Source organism: Malania oleifera, chromosome 8, assembly GCF_029873635.1.
Source record: "Malania oleifera isolate guangnan ecotype guangnan chromosome 8, ASM2987363v1, whole genome shotgun sequence".
NCBI classification, from domain to species: domain Eukaryota; kingdom Viridiplantae; phylum Streptophyta; class Magnoliopsida; order Santalales; family Ximeniaceae; genus Malania; species Malania oleifera.
The window spans coordinates 22,959,138-22,984,755 of record NC_080424.1 but is presented as its reverse complement, the minus strand read 5'-3'; the positions used below and the strand labels follow the sequence as shown (position 1 = coordinate 22,984,755).

Genomic DNA, 25,618 nt, shown 5'->3' with positions numbered 1-25,618 from the left:
GAATCCATTACTACTTTGAAGGAAGATTTGAAGGAGATGGGGCAATGTCCAAAGTGCGGTGGTCCAGGTCCAGAGAGATTTACAAGAGATAACTGTGAAAGTGAATGCAGTAGCACAGATAGCTCGAAGGCCGGTTGCAGATCTAAATGAGGGTTTTCGATTGAAGGTACCGGAACCTAAAAGTTTTGGGGGTACGCGAGATGCAAAGGAACTGGACAATTTCTTCTTTGATATGGAGCACTACTTCACGTGCTCACGAGTGGATCTAGAAGTGGACCGGGTAAATATGGCAACGGTACACCTAGTTGAGGATGCAAAATTGTGGTGGAGAACTAAATGGAATGATATTCAGTACAATAGATGTGTTATTAACACGTGATAGGGGTTGAAACAGGCGTTGAAGACCCAATTCTATCCAGAAAATGTGGAGTACATAGCAAAGTGCAAAGTAATGGAATTGCAACAAACCGGCTCAATAAGGAGTTATGTACGGGAATACCAAGCCTTGATGTTGGACATCATAGACATGACCGAATCGGATAGACTGTTTCATTTTCTTCGGTGTTTGAAGACATGGCAAGGAATGAACTACGTTGGCAAGGTGCTGGTGATCTGTCTTTTGCCCTTGCTACTACTGAACGGTTGGATGATTTTTCAGACAATTCTGGGAAGTGAAATTTCCCTACGTCCACCAATAATGATTCCAGGCCCAGTAAAGTGTATAAGCCCACAAATGGGGGAAGGGATAGGGAGACAAATAGTTCTTGGAAAGATAAAAGAGCGCCCATGAATAGGGAGTGGAGGGGCGGACGAACGGGGGGTGGAGAGCGTCGTGTGCCGATCTCATGTTTTCTTTCCATGGGTCCGCATTGAGTGGCAGAGTGCCCTGAACGTAAGGCTTTGAATGCTTTAAAGGCCCTTCGAGGGGAAACCAAAACCCCAGCAACAACCCCAAAAGAACAACAGAATATGGTGGGAGCATTGAGATTTTTGGGGGCATTAGAGCGCCAAGTAGTTACCAACAAGTCTCAGGAGAAGGGATTAATGTACGTTGATCTACTTTTGAATGGAAAGAAAATCAAGGCCATGATTGATACAGGGGTCACCCATAATTTCATTGCTGATTCAGAAGCCCAACGGTTAGAATTACAAGTAGATAATGATGTGGAGAAGTTAAAAGCAGTGAATTCTCAAATATTAACCATGGTGGGAGTGGCACCTAAAGTACCCTGCCAAATGGGGTCGTGGTCTAGAACAGTTGATTTCACAGTAGCACCCCTTGACGACTTTGATGTGGTATTGGGGATGAATTTTCTTAAAGTGATACGCTCAATGCCGATCCCAGCTGCGGATTATCTTGTGATAATGGGAAATACACCTTGTACAGTCCCCGCAACCTACAACAATTTCGATGAGAAGAAGTTGCTTTCAGCTCTTCAATTCAAGAAGGGAATAAAAAGGGGAGAAGCTTCTTTCGTGGTTCTATCGGTAGTTTCAGAAGATAAAGAGATAGGGAAATATCCAGTTGAAATTAAGGAAGTTTAGAAAAGTTCAAGGAGATCATCCCGGAACAGTTACCTAGGGTTTTAGCACCCCGATGCCAGATTGACCACGAAATTGAGCTTTTGCTGGGAGTAAAGCCGCCAGCATGTGCCCCTTATCGAATGGCGCCGCCAGAGTTAGCTGAACTTAGAAGGCAACTGAATGATCTAATTGCAGCAGGGTTCATCCGTCCTTCAAAAGCACCTTTTGGGGCCCCAGTGTTATTTTAGAAGAAACAAGATGGTAGTTTGCGTTTGTGTGTAGATTATCGTGCTCTTAATAAGGTGACGATTCGCAACAAGTATCCCATTCCACTGATTGCTGATATTTTTTACCAATTAAGTATAGCTAAATATTTCACTAAACCGGACTTGAGATCGGGATATCATCAAGTACGCATTGTAGAGGGAGATGAACCGAAGACCACTTGTGTCACCCGGTATGGAGCATTTGAATTCCTTATCATGCCTTTTGAGCTAACAAATGCACCTGCTACCTTTTGTTCTCTAATGAATCAGGTTTTTCGAGACTACCTTGATCAATTTGTATTTGTTTACCTTGATGACATAATGGTTTTCAGCGCATCCCTAGAAGAACATAAAGATCATCTTCGGAAGGTTTTTCAAAAACTCAAAGAAAATCAATTATATGTAAAAGGGGAGAAGTGTGCTTTCGCTCAAAAGCGTATTAAATTCTTGGGGCATATCATTGAGGAGGGCCAGATACGGATGGATTCAGCTAAAATACAAACCATCAAGGAGTGACGAGCACCTACATCCATCAGAGAACTGCGATCTTTCTTGGGCCTAGCCAACTACTATCGAAAGTTTATAGAGGGGTACTCCATAAGAGTTGTATCGTTAACAAATTTACTTAGGAAGGGGGGTACCATGGGGGTGGTCAGAAGAGTGCCAATCAGCATTCGTTGAATTAAAGGAAAAGATTGTAGGAGATCCTGTGCTAATCCTTCCTGATGTGACAAAGATGTTTGAAGTGCAAGTAGATGCCTCAAACTTTGCATTTGGGGGAGTTCTCTTACAAGAAGGGCATCCAGTTGCTTTTGAAAGTAGAAAATTATCAGATGCCGAACAGAACTATACAACACAGGAAAAGGAGCTTCTCGCAGTGGTACACTGTCTTCGAGTGTGGAGGCACTATCTCTTGGGGTCCAAATTTGGGGTAAAAACCGATAATGTGGTAGTTACTCACTTTTTGTCACAACCTGGACTAACGTCGAAACAAGCCTGTTGGCAAAAGAAGCTAGCTGAATTTAATTTTGATTTTGAATACAAAGTAGGGAAGATAAATGAAGTGGTCGATGCTTTAAGTAGAAAAACGGAATTGGCAGCATTGAAACTCATCAGTCATCTATCAACTAGTAGGGTGGCGTTAGCTTTGAAGAATCTTATCAGGGAACATTTAAGTATAGACCAGCAGGCGCAATCACTGAGCAAACTAATAGAAGAAGGGAAGACACAACAATTCTAGGTAGAAGATGGACTGATAATGACTAAAGGCAGGAGAGTCTATGTGCCCAAAGCTGGAAACTTGAGGAAAACCTTACTAAAAGAGTGTCATGATACATTGTGGGTTGGTCATTCGGGATGGCGAAGAACTCATGCATTTGATTACACAGGGGTACTATTGGTCGAATATGCAAGATGATGTGATGAGTTATACCAAAACTTGCTTGATCTATCAACAAGACAAGGTAGAAAGAAAGAAGACCTCAGGTTTATTGGAGCCATTACTAGTTCCTGCCAGGCCATAGGAGAGTGTTTCTTTGGACTTCATTTCCTCGTTGCCAAAAGTAGAGGAGTATGACACAATTTTGGTGGTGATTGACCAGTTCTCAAAGTATGCAACTTTCGTACCAGTCTCGAAGCCATGTTCAGTAAAGAAGACAGCTCAGCTATTCTTCAAGCATGTGATGAAATATTGGGGTGTTCCAGAAAGCTTAATCAGTGATAGGGATGTTAAATTCACGGGGGGATTTTGGGGTGAACTCTTTCGCTTGATGGGTTCAAACCTTAATCTGTCCACCAGCTATCACCCACAAACAGATGGTCAAACCGAACGTTCTAATGGGATGTTGGAAGAATACTTGCGACATTTTGTTAACTCCAATTAGAAGAATTGGGTTACTTTACTGGACACGGCACAATTCTGTTTTAACTCTATGAAATCTTCTGCGACTAATAAAAGTCCTTTTGAGATTGTGATAGGTCAACAACCGACTCTCCCGCACACTCTGGATGGTCCATACAAAGGGAATTGCCCGAAAGCATACCAATTCACAAAAAATTGGTTGCAAAACATCGAAGTCACTCGAGCTCAGTTAGAAAAAGCATCAAAGCGCATGAAGAAATGGGCTGACAAAGGGAGACGACCACAAAAATTTGAAACTAGAGATCTAGTTCTTGTACAAGTGCCGCCGGAGACATTTCGCTTTCTTCGCGGCAAGGATAAAAGGTTGTTACGCCGTTAGGAAGGTCCAATCGAAGTGATCGAGAAGGTGGGACATGCATCTTATCGGCTTGAGCAACCCGAGTGGATGAAAAGCCACAAACGTCCAGTCCATCCCGTGTTTCATGTAAGCAATTTAAAACCATTCCACACAGATGAAGCAGATCCACACCAACAAAAGTTAAGGAGATCAACAATTTCCAGAAGGCAACCTGTCAACAAAGAAGTCCAAGAGATCCTTGCAGACAAAGTCATCAATGCAAAAGGTCATCAACAACAACAATTTCTAATTCAGTGGCTGGGGTTGGGGGAAGAAGAGAATGGTTGGGAAAAGGCAGAAAACCTTCAGCATGCCATACAAAAGATTGAAGATTTCAGAAATTCGAAGACAACGACATCAACTTCGACATCAAAAGAGTGAGAAGGCCTTCTACAACACATTGACGAGGACGTCGATAAAATGAGAGGGAGAGGATATAGGGAGTGACAATGTAATGAGGAAAAGGGGGAGAAAGATATTGCTATAATTGTATTCTCCAGGGATTTAGAATGAATATATGATTATCTGTGTTATCGTTTGTATGGTTATTCTCTTATAGTTGAATAATACAAGTAGTCCTTTTCATTGTGGTGTTTTGTTGCCTTGGATTGTGATGTCTCTGATTGTTATAGTCTTATTCGGTGTATAAGAATATATTGCTCGTGTGATATCCCATTGTTCCTTGTTTTTCTTGAGTAGTAAGACTCACCTGGTGCTCGTGCTTGCAGGCTTGAACGTGTGAGACTTGGCTGACTTGTCGAGGGAGAGCTCTCAACGAGTGCCACACGGCCCTTAATTGAGTCCCATTTTGGGGGTCCGTGACACCATGCATCTTTAAATCGCTCTATTGCTCCTAGACTATGTTATTGCATATGGAGATCTTTTCCAACTGTCGCCAAATCATTCCATTTAATACCTCGACAAGCATTCAATAATAGATGAAGAATCAAGCCAACTTGTATCCACATATTACCAAATAAAACATAAACCAGTGCCTCCAAAGATATGCTAGAGGTGAGGAGACAGCTTTGTCTGCAAACGGTGAGAAGCTAAAGGAGATTAATGGAGGATGCGCTCATTTTTATTTTTCTGGAAGAGTTTCAATCAAACAAATGGAGAAATTTTTTGGTTCGGAAAAGCTGGGTAATCTGGCCTCACCAGCATATAAACTGAACAAGGGGACCAGCTGAGACTGGGGCAGAGCAGTGCTTTGTTTTTCTTGCATAGCACTACATGTCTAAACATTAAGCAACAACAAAGTAATTCAACCAAAAAAGAGGATTAATTAATCTAATTGCTAGAGGTTGGACAATACCATATTAAAGTGTCATATTCCAACAAGATGCAGCATAAATGACCAGCTAGTTTTACACAAATCTTCACTTCTACCATTTGGCTGCGAGTTTTGGACCAGTTTGGCGAATAGTTGGTGATGCCTACATCTGCAAGACTTTGGGGAGGGGGTGTTACAGTGCACTGACTCTTTCCCTCTCCCCCCACTCTCCCAAAAAAGATGGTTTTTGTTTTTCTCTCCCTTCTTTTTGACAAATCTGTTGGCAGTGCAGAAGGAAAAGGTATATAAAATTGGATATGGAAATCAAGGAACCGGTCTGACCAGCTTCGACTGGAACCAGTCACCAGTCTGATCCAGTGAAGGCCACCAGCCCAGAAATGGTATGAACTGGTATAGACACAGCTAAACCCATCAGAACCAGACTGAAACAGTCTGAACTGGGGTCAGCAACATGTCAACTCAGTCCTTTACACAAAAATTAGTACGCTGATGAGGCACTGCTGAAGAGTAACTGCTTACCACAATACCAGCTTTACATGTGTGTCAAGTTACCAAGTAAACAATGCACATATATATTGTGTGTGTGTGTGTGTATAACACACCAAATTCAGTAAACTATCAACAGAATCAAATACTTTTCTGCCTCCATCTTCCAATATTTGTTTCCCAATAATAATAATAAAATAACAAGAAAAAGAAGAAGACTTAAGTCCTACTGGGTGAGGTCAGCTATATGAATCCTTTTCTGCCAATTCACATGATCAAGGGCATTTTCCTCGGCTAACTTAAGAGCTATTAAATCCTTTCTCACTACCTCATTCCAAGTTATTTAGGTCAACATATACCCCTTCTACTACCATTAAGAATAACTAGCTCACTCCTCCTCATTGGAGCACTGCTTGACCTACATTTCAAGTGCCCAAACCATCTAAGTCGCCCCTCTCTTATCTTATCTTCCACTAGTGCTATGCCTTCCTTATTGCAAATATGTTTGTTCCTCAATTTATTCTTTAAAGTTATACCATTCCTCCACCTTAGCATTCGCATATTGACAATTATCGAGAACTTTTACTTTTTGGCTATACTGTTTTTCAATTGCCAAACATTCAGATCCATATAACATGGCTGGTCTTATAGCCATCCTATAAAACTTTCCTTTTAATTTTAATGGTATTCTACTATCACACAACATGCTAAAATCACTCCTCCATTTTACCCAACCTAGTTTAACTCTAGGTATTACATCCTCTTCAATCTCTTCTTCCGTTTGCATGATAGATCCAAGGTGTCCATCTATTAGTGCTATTAATTTCTTGATTATCAATTTTAATCTTATCTCCAATATTCCCCCTTATGTGGCTGAAGTAACATTTCATATATTTTGTTTTATTTCTACTTATTCTAAAGCCTCTAGACCGCAAAGTTTTTCACCTTAGTTCTAACTTATATTATACTTCATTCCTACTTTTATCAATTATTCAATATCATCTGCAAATAACATACACCATGGGATCTCATTTTGCATATTCCTAGTGAGTTCATTGATCACTAAAGCAAAAAGATATGGATTCAAAGTAGAACTTATGTACCCCTACTATGATTGGAAATTCTCCCTCAATTCTTAGTTGTTACTCATCACACATATCCTTAATGATATCAGTATATCTATTGCATACTCCCTTCTTTTCCAAAACCCACCAAAGGACTTCCCTAGGTCAAAAACCATATATGAGTTGCACTTTTTTCCCTAAAATTTTCCATTAACCTTCTTAGAAGATGAATAGCTTCTATTGTTGACCTCCCAAGCATAAAACCAAATTGATTCTTTGAGACCCTTGTTACTAACCTTATTCTTTATTCAATTACCCTTCCCACAGTTTCATCGTATGACTCATAAGTTTGGTTTTGCGATAGTTATTACAATTTTGAATATAACCTTTTGTTTTTGTATAAAGTTATTATTGTGCTTTTCCTTCACTACTCCGGCATTCTCTAGGTTTTTATAATAATGTTGAATAGATTTGTTAACCATACACTTCCAATATCCACTAAACATTTTCAAACTTCAATTGGAATGTTATCTAGTCCTACAGATTTGCCACTTTTCATCTTTTTTAACACCATCCTTACTTCATTGACTCTAATTTTGCAGATAAATCCCATATTTTTAGCCTTTTCCTCATTTGTCACTTCTAAGTTCAACTTTTTAATTTGGTTTTCATTAAACAAATTACCAAAGTATCTTTGTCACCTCTCTTCTATGTCTTCTTTAACCAGAACATTATCATTCTTATCCTTTATACATTTTACCTTACCTAAATCTTTGCACTTTCTTTATCTAGCTCTTGCAAGTTTATATATGTCCCTTTCTCCTTCTTTTGTATCTAGCCTAGTATATAAATTATCATAAACTCTATGTTTAGCTTCACTGATGGTCTTTTTTACATCTTTTCTTGCCTCTATACTTTTCAAGGTTTTCTATGTTTCTACAATTTTTCCATGTTTTGTACCAAATTCTTTTTGTCTTTATAGCTTTTTGGACATCTTAACCCATCCACTAACTTTCTCTACCGTCCAAGGATCTTCCTCTAGATTCACCAAAATCACTTTTACTATCTTTTTAATAGAGTTAGCCATCCTATTCCACAAAATGTTCACATCTTCCTTATCCCCTATTATCCTCTTCTTTGATAATTTTATCTCTAAATTTTACTATATTTTCTCCCTTTAGGTTCCAACACCTAGTCCTCTTGTAAGATTTATGTTGTTCTTTCTCTTCCATTTCCTAGCGCATATACCTAATATAGAACTCTACGTTGTGTGGTCAAGCTTTCACATAGGATAACTTTATAGCTCTTACAAGATAAACGATTCCCACTCCTAGTTAAGGAAAAATATATTTGACTTTTATTTTATCCACTTTTAAAGGTAAAGTGTTCTTCTCTTTTCTCAAGGCATGTATTCAATGTAACCAAATCATAGGACATGGAAAAATCTAAAATTGAATCACTGGGCTCATTTTATCTCCATATCCATGGCCTCCATGCATCCACTCATAGCCATTATTGTCCTTTCCAATGTGTCCACTCAAACTTCTATGAATGTATCTTTAAACCCTGACATCCCTTGTATGACAATATCCATATCCTCCCAAAATTGTTTTTTTTTTTAGGTTTTCTAGTTTTCTACTAATCCTAGTTGGGGACCATATGCACTAATGATATTTATTATCTCTAAGCCTAAAACTATCTTTATTTTATAATCCTATCCCCTATTCTTTTAACATTAAACAAGTGATTAAGGCTAGTACCTTTATAATAGTATCTTGGATTATTGAAATATTATCATTGTAATATATATATCATTCTGGCATCACCAATTTGACTCCCTAGTTCAACCAACCCAGTTCCCTTTCCAAATTGGACACAAGTTCAGGTTTTAAAATGACTCCATGCCATTTAGGTTCAATGGACAAGGGGTGGCTTGTTCATCTCATTAAAGACCTTACAGGTTAGTCCTAAAGTTGGTGATAGTATGTGATAACAGTCTGTTAGCTGCATTTTTTCCCAGCGCATAGTCAAGTTATACAATCAGTGCATTTCTAAGAATTACAACAACAATAAAATTTTCTTACCATCCAAAAAAAAATATCACTGCAGAGCAAATTAAAAACAATGTCACAAACAAAATCCAAGGAAAGTGTGTGGAATAAAAAGATAAATTTAAGGTGCCAAGTGACAAATATCAGCAAGCAAAACAAGTAGACATGCAATAAGGTGAAAATACCTTTATGGTAACATAAATTAGGACAGGAAGAAATTCATCAGCTCCAGGAGGATTTTCGTTAGACGCAATAGAAGCTTTAAGCAATATATTATTGATGACCTTGCAACAATTGAGGATACAGGCAAGTTTGTCTCTTGGTGCTTTGTGCATATTGATCTTTTGCAGCTCTTTCTGTGCAAGCTGCCAAAATGGGATTACAGGAGCAGGGAGTAAACATACCATGTTGGGAACCAAGAAATGAGTAAAATATTCACTTATGCAGTTGAAATCATGATTGCTACCCATTGCCAAAATGGAAATTTCCTCTTCATAGCTTAAGAAAATTTCTTTCATTACTACAAATGCAACAAAAATGAGCGAATGGAACTGCAAAAGCATATGAGAATCAAAGCTCATTTCAAAGATCATGATTTACAACATCAATCATGCAAACTGATACATTTCTAATATCATGATTTACAACATCAGCCATATAATGCTGCCTATTCAAAATTAGACTCCATAATTTTGTGTAAGGGTAGCAAATGGATGGGTGGGGTGGGTGTGGATCAAAGCCACAAACCTGTCTAACCCATTTTCTCTCTGCTTTTTCCCTAACGATTTCAGTGCAATGTTACAAACAGCTAAATTGAATTGAAAATTTCTGGTCGAGTAAAAAGAAATTGCTATAAAACAGTTGCTTTAATTTCTATTCATCTGGTAATATAGATTATTGATAAAATTTGTGGACATAATTTTAAAACAAAACCTGTCCCTTCTTTGTTTACAAAATAATTGTTTAAATAGAAAAGCAGCTATCATGATGGCAAACAGAATTCAAGAGCTACAGGTGTGTCAGAATTCTTCACCCTAAAGAAGTTTATTTTTAGCTTAGGATTTATTTCGAAACACAAATGTAAGTGTATACCGCTATTCTGTCCCAATGATAGAAGATGTTCTGCTGCATATTTCTTGTTATCAATGACATGCATCTATATATATATATCTGTGTGTGTGTGTGTGTGTGTGTATATATATATATATATATCGATAGAAAAAGTTCACTAGCAGAAGAGTTCTCTTAAAAGAAGCTGAGGATAAGAAATCCTCCTACAAGAAACAAAACATAATTACAATAAAACCCCCTCCAATCCCTCTGAATATCTGACAATAACATTCCCCAAAAAAAAAAAAAAATCAAAAGAGCGAGTCCAAAAGGAAACAAGGAAAACAACTCTACCCCAAACAAGATTAAGCAGGGAATTTTCTGAGATTAAAAATCCTAGCATTTTGGTTCACAATGTCCAAAAGAGGGCGAAGAGAGCACATCTCCATAAGGCCAGCCCTTTCTTGCTCCTCCCAAAACCATTATAGCATGCCTTCCAAGAAAGTATCAACAGTCCAAGGAAGCACCATGGACTCACTGAAAACTGAAGAAAAGAGGATCCAAAGCCACTCAGCCACCTGACAATGGGAAAACAAGTGGTCAGTGGTGTCATTTGACTCAGAACACATGAAGTAGATATCCAGAATATAGCCTTATAAGGTCACCTCAACTGCAGCAAATCATTGGTATTAACTTACAAAGTGCCACAGTCCACATGAAAGCTTTGATTTGAAAGGAACCTTTGCTTTCCAAATGAAATTATTGAAGGGGAAAGAGCAAGGACTCGAGGATTTCATAAGCTGAGAGAGGAAAGATTTTGTGGAGAAAGAGCTAGAGGAATCCCCTATCCAAATTATTGAATCATCTCTTGCTCCAAAAGAAAAAGGATCCAGCAATACAAATAAAATGATTTAGATCATCAACCTCTCTCTCATTGAGACTTCTGAAAAAAAGAAAATCTCAAGAGAGAAACCCCTCCCCCCTCTTCCAAAGAGTAGAAAGCATTAATAAGGGAATCATGTAAGCTAGACAGTCTAAAGTGGTGAGGAACCAAAGACTCTAATGAAACCTTTCCCAACCAAATAACTTCCCATAACCAAATGAGATTACCATTACCAACTTGAAAGCGAATAAGAGGAAGGAACAAGTGGGCTACTTGAGATATGAATTTCCAAGGGCCAGCAATGGAAGTATTGCCACTTCCTGTAGTATCTCACCTATTCTGATGCAAACCATACTAGCTTCCAATTACCATGTGCCAAAGGGATTCTCCAAGGGGAACCTCAAAAGCCATTTTCCACCTAGAGAGCATTTTTTAAACAAAACATCCTTGAAGCCCAAGCACCGCATGAACCCGTGATTTAGATCTTCAAACCCTATACCAAGATTGTCACAATCCCCGGGTCCTAACCACAGGAAATAGCTTAGAATCCTCTGCAAAGCCTCCACCACCTCCACTAGATTCTTAAATAAGAGGGATAGTAAATGGGAATGTTAGAAAGAGCAGCATTTACAAGGGTACGCACCCGCCTAATAATAAGTAAGCCCTCTTTCAACCCCACAATTTGCTACCCACTCTCTCCACCATTGGTCCCAAAAAAAGGAGGAATTAGGGTTGCGAGAAAAGGGAGGCCCAAGTATGTCAAAGGCACTCCAAATTGGTGCACCCAGCTACAATGTCTAAGTCTTCTAGATCGAACCTATCAAGGTTGATACCAGCCACCCCACTCTTAGACATGTTGACCTTGAGACATAAGATATTATCAAAGATTTTTAGTAAAGTAAGAATCTCACAAATTTTCTCATTGCTAACTTCGAGAAAGAGAAAGGTGTCATTGGAAAATTGAAGATGGGACACTAATGACCTCCCCCTCACCTACCTTAAGGCCCCAGATAACATTAAGCCGCTAAGCATGGTTCATTAGACTACTCAACGATTTCACACAAGTGCAATGAGACACAAGGAAAGGGCATCTCCTTGCTTCAACCATCGTGAGGCCTTGACCATTCCCTAGGTTGGCCATTCATTATTACTAACTTCGTCGCCAAGATAAGTGCCCTTTCATCCACTTTCTCCAAAACTCTCCATTACCCTTCTTAACCAACGCCTAATCCAAGAAGCTCTAGCTAACCATGTCGTGGGATTTCTCAAAGTCTAATTTAAACAACACGTCCCTCCCTTTTTTTTTTTTTTGAATAGCAAAAGAAGATTTCATTAATAGGAAGAAAATTTAATTGAGGGAGAATGAAGCACCTCCCAAAAATGGCGTGAAACAATCCAAAAAGAAACAACTAATAAGTACCAAAAACAAAAGAGCAACAAGCTAATAGGTTCCTCCAATCTCTATGTAACTCATGGAAACTAATTCCTCTGAAAAACCTCAAACCAGCACACCATAGTGATGCCAAATACTGAATTTTATCCCAGACCAGCACCCAATTTAATTTGTTCCCATTGAACCACTAGGATTCAACCGTAACCCCCATAAAACTGCAAGTATTCCATACTTCCACAGAGCAGCTAACAGTTCACCAACCAAAGAAGGGCATACCCAGCTCTCTCCAGAAATACTAAAAAGCATATTCCGAATCCTCCAAGAAAATTCAGTGCAAAAGAAGATGAGAAGCCGTCTCAAAATTTTTGCAATAGAGCACACATACATCAAGAGAAAGAGCCTTCAAAAGTCTCCTAATTTGCAGCAAGTTATTAGTATTAATTTTATTGAGCACATCCAACCAGGTGAAAGCCTTGAGCCTCAGCCTTCAAGATGAAATGATAAGAGTGGGAAAGAAGACTGGAGTGAACAAGAATTCAAAAATATATTAACAAGAAAATACCCCGTCTGATCCAAAGACCAAGACCGAACATCCCTCCTCAAAGAAAGATTACTCCCATTCAATAGAGATGATAAAGAAAACAGCTCCACCAAGTCCATATCATTAAGAGGTCTCCTAAAATGGAGATTCCAGGAAAACAATGAGCTATTCAAATCCCCAACAAAAAAAGATATGGCTCTATTTTGTCAGGACTCAGTCAAAATAGACGAGGGAATGAAGTGGATAAGGATGCATGACCCAGCCAAGGGTCTTTCCAAAACCAGATCCGAGAGCCCTTCTTTGCCTTAAGTATATAGTGCAAGGGATGAAAGAAGGATAAATCTGAGAAAAGGACCTACACCTCTCCCTCCTTTGACACCCCTCCCCCTCCTCCTCACATCCTCCACCACTTCACTAGCAACTAGGACGGCATCTAGAATCTGTCTATCCTTAATGAAAGCAGATTGTTCTAGTGTAACTGTCCTCTCAAACACCTTTTTTCGTAGAGAAATTGGGTAAATTTAAAGAAGAGAAAATATTAAAAGAAAATAGGGTTTGATCACTTCGAGGGGATCCGCCACCATAATTAGCCAAAGGCTATGAATTATGTTATTGCTTGAATGGAAAGCCCCCATAGGGTTACATATATATATAGGGTAGAAAAACTTAATCCTATTAGGAATGCAAAATATCCCGATTCAAGTCCTTAATGGACTCAGCCCCAAATGATTTGGAAATCCTAAAACATTAAATAAAAATCCCAATATTAAATAATCCTAAAATTAAAAAGAATATCAATTGATTTGGGAATCATAGCACATTAATTAGAAATCCCAATTGATTTGGGAATCTTATCATTAACTAGAAAATCCCAATTGATTTAGGAATCCTAACACATTAGAAATCCCAATTGATTGGGGAATCCTAACACACCTCCAAAAGCCTCTTAGATAAAAACCTTGTCCAGGATTTTGTAGAGACCAGTAACCATGCTGATCGGCCAAAAGTCTCACACTCTTAATCCTTTCCCACCACCCCATTCCTATGAAACTCGCAAAAGATATCCATCATGTCCTGAATTACCTGCCAACTATCCTGAAAGAAAGCCATGGTGAAGCTAGGGCCTTATCTCAGTCCATTTCAAATGATGCCCCCCTAACCTCCTCAATGTCAAAAGGCCCTTTCTAACCACATAATGAGCTGTGCAAGCTTTTTATCATCTTCCTGTTCTTCCAACTCCCAAAGTAACAATACACCAATAATTTAACCATGGCAGAATAAAACAAGCAACACACCAACAACCATCAACAAGGAGATATAAGAACTAACAACTAGTCATAGGCAAAGGCTTCCTACTCTTACCTGGACTTAGCTTACAAATCTCAGCATGATGAATAGCTGACAACCAAATTCTCAATTCAATTCTGAACAAAATTAATAGATAAAGACCTTTTATAGGCTTGCAATAATTGTGGAATAGGGATTTAATTTAAGAAACCTGAATATTCCTAAGAAAAAACATTGTAGAGTCTTTAAAAAAAAAAAAAAAAGCCCTAAAAAAGTGAAATATCAAACAAAAAATACACATGAAGTCAGTTAACCATCAACATGAAGTCAGTCCAGATATCAAACAAAAAATAACATAAAATACACATTTCTCTGCTCAATGCTCACCAGCCATGATGTTTCATTCTGAAATAACGGCTTAATATCCAAATTCTCTGGATGAATGAATTGTTGAATTAAAGCCATCTTCTCAAACAGTTGCTCATCAAGCTTTACATCATCTGGAATTGAAGCAAATACACGAGGAAATAACTTCGTCATAACATACTTCTCCAGTCCCTGTATGTGAGAGAAAAACATGCATGTCACGTGCCTGAATATACTAAAAAATCAAAAATTCTAAATGGCATCCTTCTACAACTAGAGCATAAACATATTTAAAATGAAAAAAAAAATAATAACAATAATAATAATAAATAATATGGAAAAATTTATTTAATAAACATCATTAATTGTGATTGTGAACCAAATTATCCACAATTTGTTGGAAGCCCAAAAAAAAATTTTCATTTCAGCCATCTGGGCCATATGCTATAGATAGATTGATTCATTTTGGTCAAACTTAAAACTATTGATCATGCAGACACAAAACCTCTTTCCTTTTGATCTCTAAACAGAGCTTGTTTCCCCTTTTCTTTTGGAGAATAATAAGAAGCATAAGTTTGAGGGTCAGTCTATAAACCATTTATAAATTGATGCAAGGCAGCATCATGGAACTACAGCCAACACATAATTTGCGAAAGACAGACGGAAGAAGAAGAAGAAGGAAAAGAGAAGAAAGGAGACACAAGGAGGAAATCACACCTTCAGTTTCAACTCAAATTCATCAGCAACCACCTTTTACATGGCTTCCACACACCAATTAAAAGAAAGCCAATAACACAGGAAATTACATATATACCCCTAAAACTACATGAACTTACACATAACCCCCTAAAATACACAAATATTACAAGAAGCCCTGAAATACACATAAGCAAGCTAAACACACATAATAAACAACTAATTAACTAAGCACGTTTGGGTTTGGGACCCAATAATCCATTGATCCTCTTCTTTTACGTAGACCTCCAAACTGGGTCAAAATGATCCACATACCTACTTCTCATCCTACATCAATTCCATCCTTTTAAAAAGAACACGACTTTGTCGAGTTAGGTAAGTAACAAGGAGTCCATTGCCATGAATAGAATCATCTTACTTCATAAGAAAGGAACCAGCATTGCACTTCAACTTGGTGACTAGAAAAGCTCGAGACGGCATCAACTATACTTCTTGTCAATGGAGAGGGACTATGAATTCTCATATCCACCAGCATAACCTTCCTACCTAATAACCATGAATGGCCCAAAAGGATATAACAAATTTTGAGAGGAAGGATATCATATTGCATTGTCTTCATTATCGAACCAATCTTGAAGGTAAGCAAGCAACGATCATGGACCTTCAAGTTAGTATTGTTCACCCAACAAACTATGCATGAATCAAGATGAGGTTCAATTTCCAAATTTAACTTCTTCACAACTTCTTCAGAAACTACATTTGTACAACTACTAGGATCTATAACCAAAGTACAAAGTTGCTTTTGACAAATCTCCTAATTTTGAACAATGTTGGTTTGCCTCCAATCTTCTTCTTTTTTTCAACGTTGTGGCAAGAGATAATAATTTCAAAGCACTAAACATATATTCACGTTGCCATCATCATCTAGTTACTTAGGATTTTTGTTTCAACTTCAACAACTTGAATGCCATCATCATCTTCTTTTTATGCAACATCCATGATTTGGTAGGAGTTCGTGCAGCTCAATGTCCAAAACCTAGACATTTGAAGCATTTAATTGATAGTTGGACCTTAGAAGTTATTCCATAACGCTCAAGAGTCTTTACTCCTTTACCCAATTGCTCAACTATCTTCTTTTGTACGACTCCATTAGTACTCTTCTCAAACTAAAGGGTTGATGCAGCTCTAGGAGGATTATGCTCCATACCTTCCTCAATCTAAGTGATAACCAGTATTGCCTCCCCAACTACAATAAGATGACATGTAGCAAGCTTGAAGGCAATAGCTGGCTTCAACCCTTTCCTGTATGAAGTTTTCACCGCATTTTGCATTCTATATCAGGCACGAGTAGCCAAATGATAGAACCAACTGGTGTACTCTGTCACTCTCTTTTCTTTTTGTTTCAAATCAAAGAGTTGGTGATGAACATAGTGTTGGCAATTGGGAGGCATAAATTGCTCCTACATGGCTAGCTTCATGTCATCCTAATTGTAATCTCACCGAATATCCTTCTAAATATCTCATGTTGATTAATCCACCAAATCCAAGAAGTTCCCTTCAATTTTGATTCAGCTAAATAAAACTTTCTAACCTCATTCATGTCATAACTCCACCTGTGATGTGCTTAATGTACTAATATTTTCACGCACAACCAATCCCATGCCTAAGAAAAAGAGGAGGGTTGCGTTAGGCAGCTGACAGTGAACGTAAAACCTATCAAATCATTATGATATGAATTCTTACCAACTATTCGCTAAGGCGTCCCCTATAAGCAACATATTGCACTTGTACCACCCGAGTGTAGCGAAAAGTGGGCAAGGGTGGGCTAAGTCGTCACCCTGAAGTGACGCACTATGTTAGTGCCTGAATACGGCGTCAAAATATGTGAAGGTTTCCGCATCATTTTGACGTAGACAGGTAAAGAAGTTAGTTCAAGAGACTAGGAATAGATTAGCAACTTGGAATATAAGGACACTTACGGGTTTTTAAAAAAAAGGGCAGCCCAGTGCACAAAGCTCCCGTGTATGCGGGGTCTGGGGATGGGGTGAACCACAATTGGTCTATAATACGCAGCCTTAGTAAAAGCATGGAAATTGTGGACATAATGATTAGAAGAAAAATTAATATAATCTGCCCTCAAAAAACTAAGTGGGCGGAAGAGAATGCCTCATTAATGGATGTTTGATTCATCATCCCTTCTTTCCTACTTTGAACCACTTTATAAGGATCAATTGTCAAATACAAATCCATAGGTCCCTTTTTTTCCGGTTTCTTCAAGGTGAGGTGAGGTCACCTCCTACTCGACTGATGGGAACTTCAACTTTAACCACTAAACGGTCTCTTACCATGAGAGTCAATTTCCCAAACTTCATCCTCTTCATCTTCACCATAACAATCTCAGTCATCAAATCAGGCAACAACTCATTTTCCTCCTCTGCTTCTTTCTTCAACATATAGTCCCTAATCTCCTCATGGACATGAGATGAGCACTTAGGACATTCTTTCACATTTCAGAATCCTCCAACAATATGTTGTTTTGCCTAGAATACTCATGCCTTTGTTACATTACCACAAAAATTGCAAGTCATATTATTTCTATTTATTTGATCATCCAAACGTGTGTACCTCCATGCAGAATCTTTCTTTGCAGAGCCTTCTGAATCCATTTAAAGTTTTAAACCAAGTTACCCTAATTGCAAGGAAAGTGTACACTATATTTAAGAAACAAAAATCAATAATTTCAGGAAAATGTATACTGCATTTCCAAAAAATAAATAAACAGAAAATAAAGTCTATAGAAAATGTATATGGTAGTGTATTTCTAAGTACCAACAAGTGAACTATATAATCTCTGCTGCAATCTCTATCTCTCTGTCATATGAAGATCAAAGCCCTCTTTAGTGACTTTAATCCTTACATTGTGCTGACTTGAAGACTGAAATTCAGAACGAGAAGATTGACTCTGAATAGACTCTGGCTGAGAGCAGGCAAACTGCTCAGAGCTCCCTCTGATCCTCAATCACTCACTAAAAAGAGGGGTATATGACAAGAAGAAGAAAGAGAGGAGAAGAAGAAGAAAACACCTGCTGACCTGCTATGTACTGGTCTGAGAGAGAGAGAGAGAGAGAGAGAGGAAGAAAAAAGTTGCAAATCCAGAAACCTTCTTGGCTGCTTCTAGTCTCTGACCTTTCAGCACTTCAACCTAGTAGAGATAGAGATTAGACTAAGAAGAAGAAGAACTGAGTAGTGTGCACTTGAAAATACTGGCAGTGACTAGAAACCAAGAAGAAGAAGAAGGCTTACCTGCACAAAGAAGCCTCGCACTGGTTCAAACATGCAGACAGCTCACGCTCACACTCAATAAAGATGAAGACAAAAGCTCTCTCGCTGGGTCAATTATGTAGAGAGCTCAGCCTAGGGTTCAAAGTGAAAAACTAAACAACTAAAAAGAGGTCCTTTTCTTTAAAGATTAAAAAAAAAAAAAATCAGCAAAAAGTCAGCATGCTCGAGGCATGCCTCATTGCACCTCTCACCCCCATTCACTTCACTGCGCTTTTGTGCGCTTCATGCAGGTCAGCTCACCTCAACATTCTTGAGGCACCAGTACATGGCTTTCAAACACTATTTATAAGAAATCCAATAACACAAAATATTACACATAGACCCCCAAAGGCACATGAAACTACAAACACAACCCTACATATATAAATATTAACAAGCCCCCAAACACCCATAATCCAACTACAAGCAAACTAAATGCACATAATAAAGAAATAATTAACTAAGCTCATATGGGTTTAGGACCCAATCATCCATTGGCCCTCTTCTTTGACATAAGCCTCCAAATTGGGTTGAAATGATCCATCCAAATACCTGCTTCTCATCCTAAATCATAAATACATTGTTATCCTTCATCAATTAGACAAAAATTTTAAGATTTGAGCCACAATGGAGCACCACATAGCTTGAAGAAGGCTGATTCTACCTCATCCTCATTCACCTCAACAAGCTACACGTTTGTGCTCCATAAGCCATGGGTTATGCCCCCACCCCTCCAAAACACATGTTACTTTGTAGTACCCAGAGTTACTAAGAAACAATAACAACCTACCAAACCACGAATTGGCATGAAATGTTCTGAAATAATTTTCAGTATACAATGCTAAATTTGACATTGAAATTTTTTAATTCAATATTTTTAATATAATGTATTTTTTTATTTGTTAAAGTGAGGAATCATTACATTGTAATTCTATTTGCAATCATTATTAATCTATTTCACAAAAAGTAAATCTCTTCTAGATTTAGAAACATCACAACATCATCTCCAAAATATACAAGTGTCATCGCACATTTTTCAGCAATATATCTAAATAAGTATAACATACTCCTAACATTCCACATTTTAAAGTATGTGCTATACCACAAAAGAGAACTATGATCAGAGGTCTCTCAAGGGTCTATCAAATGGCTAAATTATTAGGCAAAGGAAAGTCTTGATACTATGGAGATTCCATATTTCAAGTTCAACCTTTGAAGGCTGCTAACACGGGACTACCCATAGGGATTAGGAAAGGGCAAGTTTCTACAAAGGAGGTTTATGCACAAGGGTTAAGGGTTCAAATGAAGGAGTAAAGCAATAAGTACAGAGTGGTGATGTAGAAGTTAATGGATAAGATGAGTAGCTAGTTGTCAAAAGCCAAGCTTGTTTAGGGCATTATGCTTGCCTATGACCACTTGTCTTGTGTGCATGGAATGGGTTACCATTGTTCATAGAGCGTATCAATGCCTTCATATAAAATGGGAGTATAACTCCTTGGTTATTTTGATGTTTTCTACTATCACAGATAGAATACAATATAAAGCTCTTGATGGGGACCAGCAGCCTTACCCTTGTCCTTCGTCGATATGGCGACACGTGGACAGCCACCCGATGTCCACATTGGTTTATAATTCTGGCAGGTATACATGGAGTATCTTGAAAATTTTCAGCATAAGAAGACCCAAGTTGTTATGCCGACACAAATCTGAGTTCAAAACCCATGTGGGCCCCACACAGCTCCATTAGGTCCCACGCGGAATTGGGCCTCCCTTTGACTTTTGTTTTGTATTTTGTAAACATGCAAGACAACTTGCTTGCATGTGTTTGTCCTTTGTAAGTTGTGTGTTAGAAAGTTGTGCTTAGTATTTAATATGTCTTGTAAGTTGGAGTGTTGTAAGTTGTGTGAGTATTTATTGTGTCTAGTAAGTTGGTGTCTTTATTATTTGTGTCTCCCATGGTTGTGTGGGAATTGTTAGTTGTTTAATGTCTTTGTCCCCCCATGCTAGCTATATATACCCCTTCATTGTAAGAACTATGTAGAGAGAAAAGTATTGATATTGAAAGGACTTTCCCTTTGTTGAAGTTTCTTAGCTTTGTCCAATCTTTGTAATTGTGTAGTGAGAGGCTACGTCATTCTCTCTGGAGATCAAGTAGTGAGAGACCACTAACCTATCCAGCAACTCCATCTCCATATCCTCCATCCCTCACTCTCACGACAACCACCAAAGTTACATCCACACGGCCAGCACTTTCATATTACCACACGGATACCATCAATCCTTTGCATTGCTGCGTTCAATTGGTATCTCACAAGCTTGATCCAAGGACCTACGGTGTAATCCAACTGTGTGTTGGGCAACGTCTAGCATCCATTGAAACTCTTGGTAAATCAGTATCTATTTGAACCTTTACTAAATCTTGTTAAAGCCCTATCTTCAATTTCTGAAATTTCATATTTGATAAGCCTTTGCATCCATAGACTTCAATATTTCAACTTGCTAGCTTGAAATCAATTGTGGAATATTGCTGTGCTAAACTTAGAATTTTATTCTTGAAATATTGAAATAACATCCTTGCTGCATCTAACTTAATACCTTTGTGAAAGAACCAATTGGGAATAAATCTTGGACAGCATCATACACCCTTTCAAAATTCCCAACATGTGAAATGTCCTTTGATTTATTGTGTTTATGTTTGTTAATCTAATTATTAATTTAAAGTGCCTCGAATGTATGTGATTGTGAGGGTTGAACCGTAGGACATAGACCACCCTTTCCCGTCCTACATCAGCTCTTTTGGGGAAGGGTGAGTGTTCATCAGTCATGGTAAACTCAGTAGCATTTGTAAACATGTTTAGCCTACTTGCCAACCTTGCTAAACACACCTTGCCTATAGAGTTATCATTCGCGTGATTGTCATTTGCTTACATGAATTGCTTACTGTTTCCACTTAGTTTGCATTCAACTGTTGGGAACATGTTCTTATGTAAACCGTGATATACTTTGGCTAACTAGTTAAGCAAGAGTGTTTTTTTTTTAAGCTAGTTCCACATGGCCTTCACAAGGCGTGAAGTGTTTGGCCTTTGACACTGGTTGACGAGAAGGGCAATGGAAGAGTGAAGTAAAAGGTTCAGACTATTGTTGCAACAGAACAGTTAATGGAGAGGATGAGTTTTTTATCACTAGGAAGGATTGTCAAGTGCTTGAGCTCATTAAGGTCTATTCTTTTCAGGGGGAGCAAATTTTAAAAAATAAATATGGATGGTAGCTGTTGTATTGAGGAAGATTTGAATGACTCAAAGCAGAGCCCAGTGACAAAGGGCAGTAAGGGAGATGTAAACTAAAAATTGGGGTCAAATGTCTGATTATGAAAGTGCATTTGCTTCTCATGGCTGGTTACTATAAGATGAGTTCCAAAAACAATTTGATTATGTTTCAGATTATTCTAACATTGCTGGAGATATTTCCCATGTGTCAGTTGGGGATTACATTTTTTTAAAATAAATAGCATGATTAATATGCAGCAAGTTATGGTGTGGTTGGGAATGGTATTTTGCCTACCCCTGACTCTACTGCAGAGGAGATTAATGAGAAGGATGTAGAAGCCCAACAATTATAGGATAAGATGGGTTTGTGGTTGTTAGATCCTGGAGGTCAAGAAGTTCGTTTGGGTGAAAAGGAGAAAGGTAAAAAGGCGCAGTGAGAGCCAGCAAACTTGCTTTGTTCAATTAATTATGAAGGAAAGGCCTAAAAGAGGATTTTCTTAATTAGTTTTTACTTTAGATTTGTTATTTTGTTTTGCTTTTGGTTCTCGTTTTTTGGCTCTTTTGGGGGCTGTTTGTCCTCCTTTAGCTTGCAATTTCTCTTCTTCTCTCTTAATATATTTATTTAGCTATCAAAAATGAATAAATAATATATGCAACAGATTAGAAAAGTCAACTCACTTCACCAGCACTCTCCAGCTCCTCCTCAGAGCAACCAGCCCAAAGTGAATGAGCCCTGAAAGCTGCTTCCATATTGGCAAGGAATTGCTGTACAGCAGCACTGTCCTTTTCTGGGTCAGGAGCATTGTTCGAAAATGACACGATAAAACTGCCACATGGAAAACATCATACTCAGTGCCTAAAACAATGTTGGCTTAAAATGAACTATAAATTATAATTTCTATTATATCAACAAGAAGACATAACATAAGAAGAATTTATTTCTTCTCAACAAGAATAAATGACAGAAAATCTTGTAACCGATGACATCATCACCTGCCCACATGCATGTAGAAGGACACATGATCAATCCAGCTGCAATTTTTGTAAGAGACATTACTTGCAATCAGCTCAAATTATCACTCAATCAAAACAAGTCCCTCTGTTCAATGTCCTACTTGTTTGCATTTACTAAATATTCATAGAGAAAGAGTTTCATTTTTCCACTTATTTTTCTAAATGGAAAAAAATCCACCAACAATTAAATCCTTGATACAGTTTCCATCCAATCACTCAAGAATCTCGTAATTTGATCTTGTATAGAAGGGTTGCACATTGGTGCACCAAAAGAACTGGGGACACAAAACCACTTCAGCAGGCATTCAGCTGCTGCAACCTGAGAGCCAATCAAAAAGCCAAAACACTAGTCTAGGATATTGGTTGGCCTAATGAACAGATATGACTGTTGTTAAAGAGGAATTTCCATCTTAGCTATCCTTTTGATAAAAACCTGTGGTAGGTCTCCAAATGCCATGTAGCTTTTTTTTTTTTTTTTTTTGGGGGGGGGGGGGGGGTGTTATACCTAAATCAACATGATTATTTCCATTAAAAGGGAAAAAAAAAAAGGGAGTGAGGATTGATGTTGCACAATAGCAGTGTGGCCATAATTTTGCAATCTCATTAGGAAGGTTGCATTATATGTTCTTGGGTTTACCATAGCGGGTTATTGAGACAAACATTGTCGGTTTCTCTAGGTATTACTAGTTTACTACAAGTAAAAAGATTCGGGGTATTCATATTGAGGACAAATAAGGTATATTTTTTAACATTAGTGTGTTATTTAGTCCAAGTATATGGGGTTTTCAACAATAGCTTGTTAAACAAATTTTGCATCAAGTCCCAGATTCAATGTCTAAAAAATTCGTTTTCTAAATGCATGGAAGTGTTTCTTTTGATATCTTCCCTCCAAAGGGTAAGGGTGGCAGTATTTTGAGTTTTCCTTTCTCTATATTTTCAGCTTCTTCATCTTCATGGCTTTAAGCAATATCTATCTGAGTTCATATTCAGCATTATTTTGAAAGATTTTACCACTAGCACAAACAATAAGATAGAAAAGAACCATGTTCTACTAAATAAAATCAATGTTCCACCTCACAAGTGAAGTCAAAGGGTTTGAGTAACCAAGGAGAGGTTGGACATACAGCATCAAGTACACCATTATAAATGTTTCCTTCGAGGACATCAGATATTCAACATATTAAACTGTCACCAAATAGACATATAAGTACTTCCTGCTAGGGACATTAATATCAATTTAGAGTTACTAGTGCTTATAAGTGTACTCGCCAAGCAGAAGGAGACTTCAGACAATAAAAACGCCTCAAAGCACTTCAACAAGACAGTTAATAAACACATATACTCTTCCCAACAACCAGCACTTTTTCCACAGTTATATTTTGAAGCCACTATACCAAAAGCCACATAATCCCCAAATAGGACCTAAATATCCTTACTTTCCAAAAACTACAACGTAGATTCCCCACCCAAACAAAAAAACACTACTTTAAGGATCTGATGATGAAAATCAACAGCACCAAATTTTACATACAAGTTGCATCAATGATATCAATGGATTACTTCAATATTGAAAAAAACAATCACAAAATATGCTTTTGTGCATTATCACCATACATCAAAGAACAGAACTTCAAGTTTAATATAGTGATTTGCATATGAGATAACAACCTATCAACTAAAAAGATAAGACTACAAGCTAATGGGTACACACAATCACATGCATCCATATCTCATTCCAAAAAAGAACTTCAGTTTACTGTTCAATTATCGTGTTTCTCTTTCTCATCTTGTGTACTTAAGCACAAATTAGGCTAAAGAGACTCCACTATAAAATGTGACATGACTTTCAACCACAAAAACAAGACAATGAATTGGAAAGAACTAATCAACCAAAACCACAATGCGCAAAGTCATTTCCCGCAGCTGTCACACCAACGAGGTAATTAATACAGTCCTAACCTCCAATATTGTTGCATGGAAGGGCAGCTTTCAAGAATTAAACCTCCACATCTGTGCTTGATTACCCAGGACTGTGACTGCATCAGTATAGGCCCCATATAAACTAAGCTTTTTTTCGTTTCTTTTTTTGTTGGAGGCATGATGTCATTGGCAGGAAAAAAAAAAGGTATACAGTAGGACTACAACAGAAAAATTAATAATAATTCACAATGCTAGTCATCCGACTAAATTGCCATTAAACACCGACAAGCATGGGCAGAATGTTCCACAATAAAGCCTCAAGATAACTAAAGGCAACAAATTGCCAACGGATAGAGTAAAAGAATAAATGGGGTACAGGAAACAACCAAGCCATTGTCTGTTTAACATTTTGGGTGCACATTTATTGCTTTCATAACGAAAAACTATTCGCTTTTTATTTTGAAAAGCAATTAAATTCTTCCAAAGTGTCAATCAAACAAAACCCAACTCAGCTGCTAAATCGAGAACAGTAAATGTATAATTAGAAGGATGAATTTCTTCATTTAATTTCTATAAGACGCAAGAATTAAACAAAAGGGAGTCGAGGAAGATGGAAATGCAATACCTTTTGATGGCTTTAACGAAGTCTGAGGCCGACGGTTGACGCATCCGCTCCAGAAAGTCGTGCCAGGTCAGTGGCGCCGTCGACGGCCCCAACACGTCGGCGTTCTCCATCGGGAATCTGCGCCGTCTGATCAAACTCCGGCCGATCGGATTGCCATCGAGCGAGAGAGAGAGGAGCAGTACAAAGTCAATCTCCTGACGAGAAGAGTGCTCTCTAGTTTTTACTGTTCAGAAAAGTAATATGGTAGCACAGCAGGGACGGCAGTTGGCCGCACCCGCCTAATCGTCTAAAGTAGCAGGGTTTCACTCTGTTC

At 38.1% G+C, this 25,618-nt stretch overlaps 1 protein-coding gene across 1 annotated transcript in view; it reads right to left on the bottom strand.

The window, feature by feature from the left end:
* The window catches only part of LOC131161748 (vacuolar protein sorting-associated protein 9A-like), a 31,630-nt gene extending 6,012 nt beyond the window's left edge, over positions 1-25,618 (bottom strand). Inside the window, exons 1-4 of the mRNA XM_058117706.1 lie at positions 25,306-25,618; positions 22,425-22,572; positions 14,485-14,655; positions 9,129-9,308 (exon numbers count right to left, since the gene is read on the bottom strand). Of these exons, the coding sequence (XP_057973689.1) occupies positions 9,129-9,308; positions 14,485-14,655; positions 22,425-22,572; positions 25,306-25,415 (609 nt within the window). The 5' untranslated portion in view covers positions 25,416-25,618. The remainder of the gene's footprint in view (positions 1-9,128; positions 9,309-14,484; positions 14,656-22,424; positions 22,573-25,305) is intronic.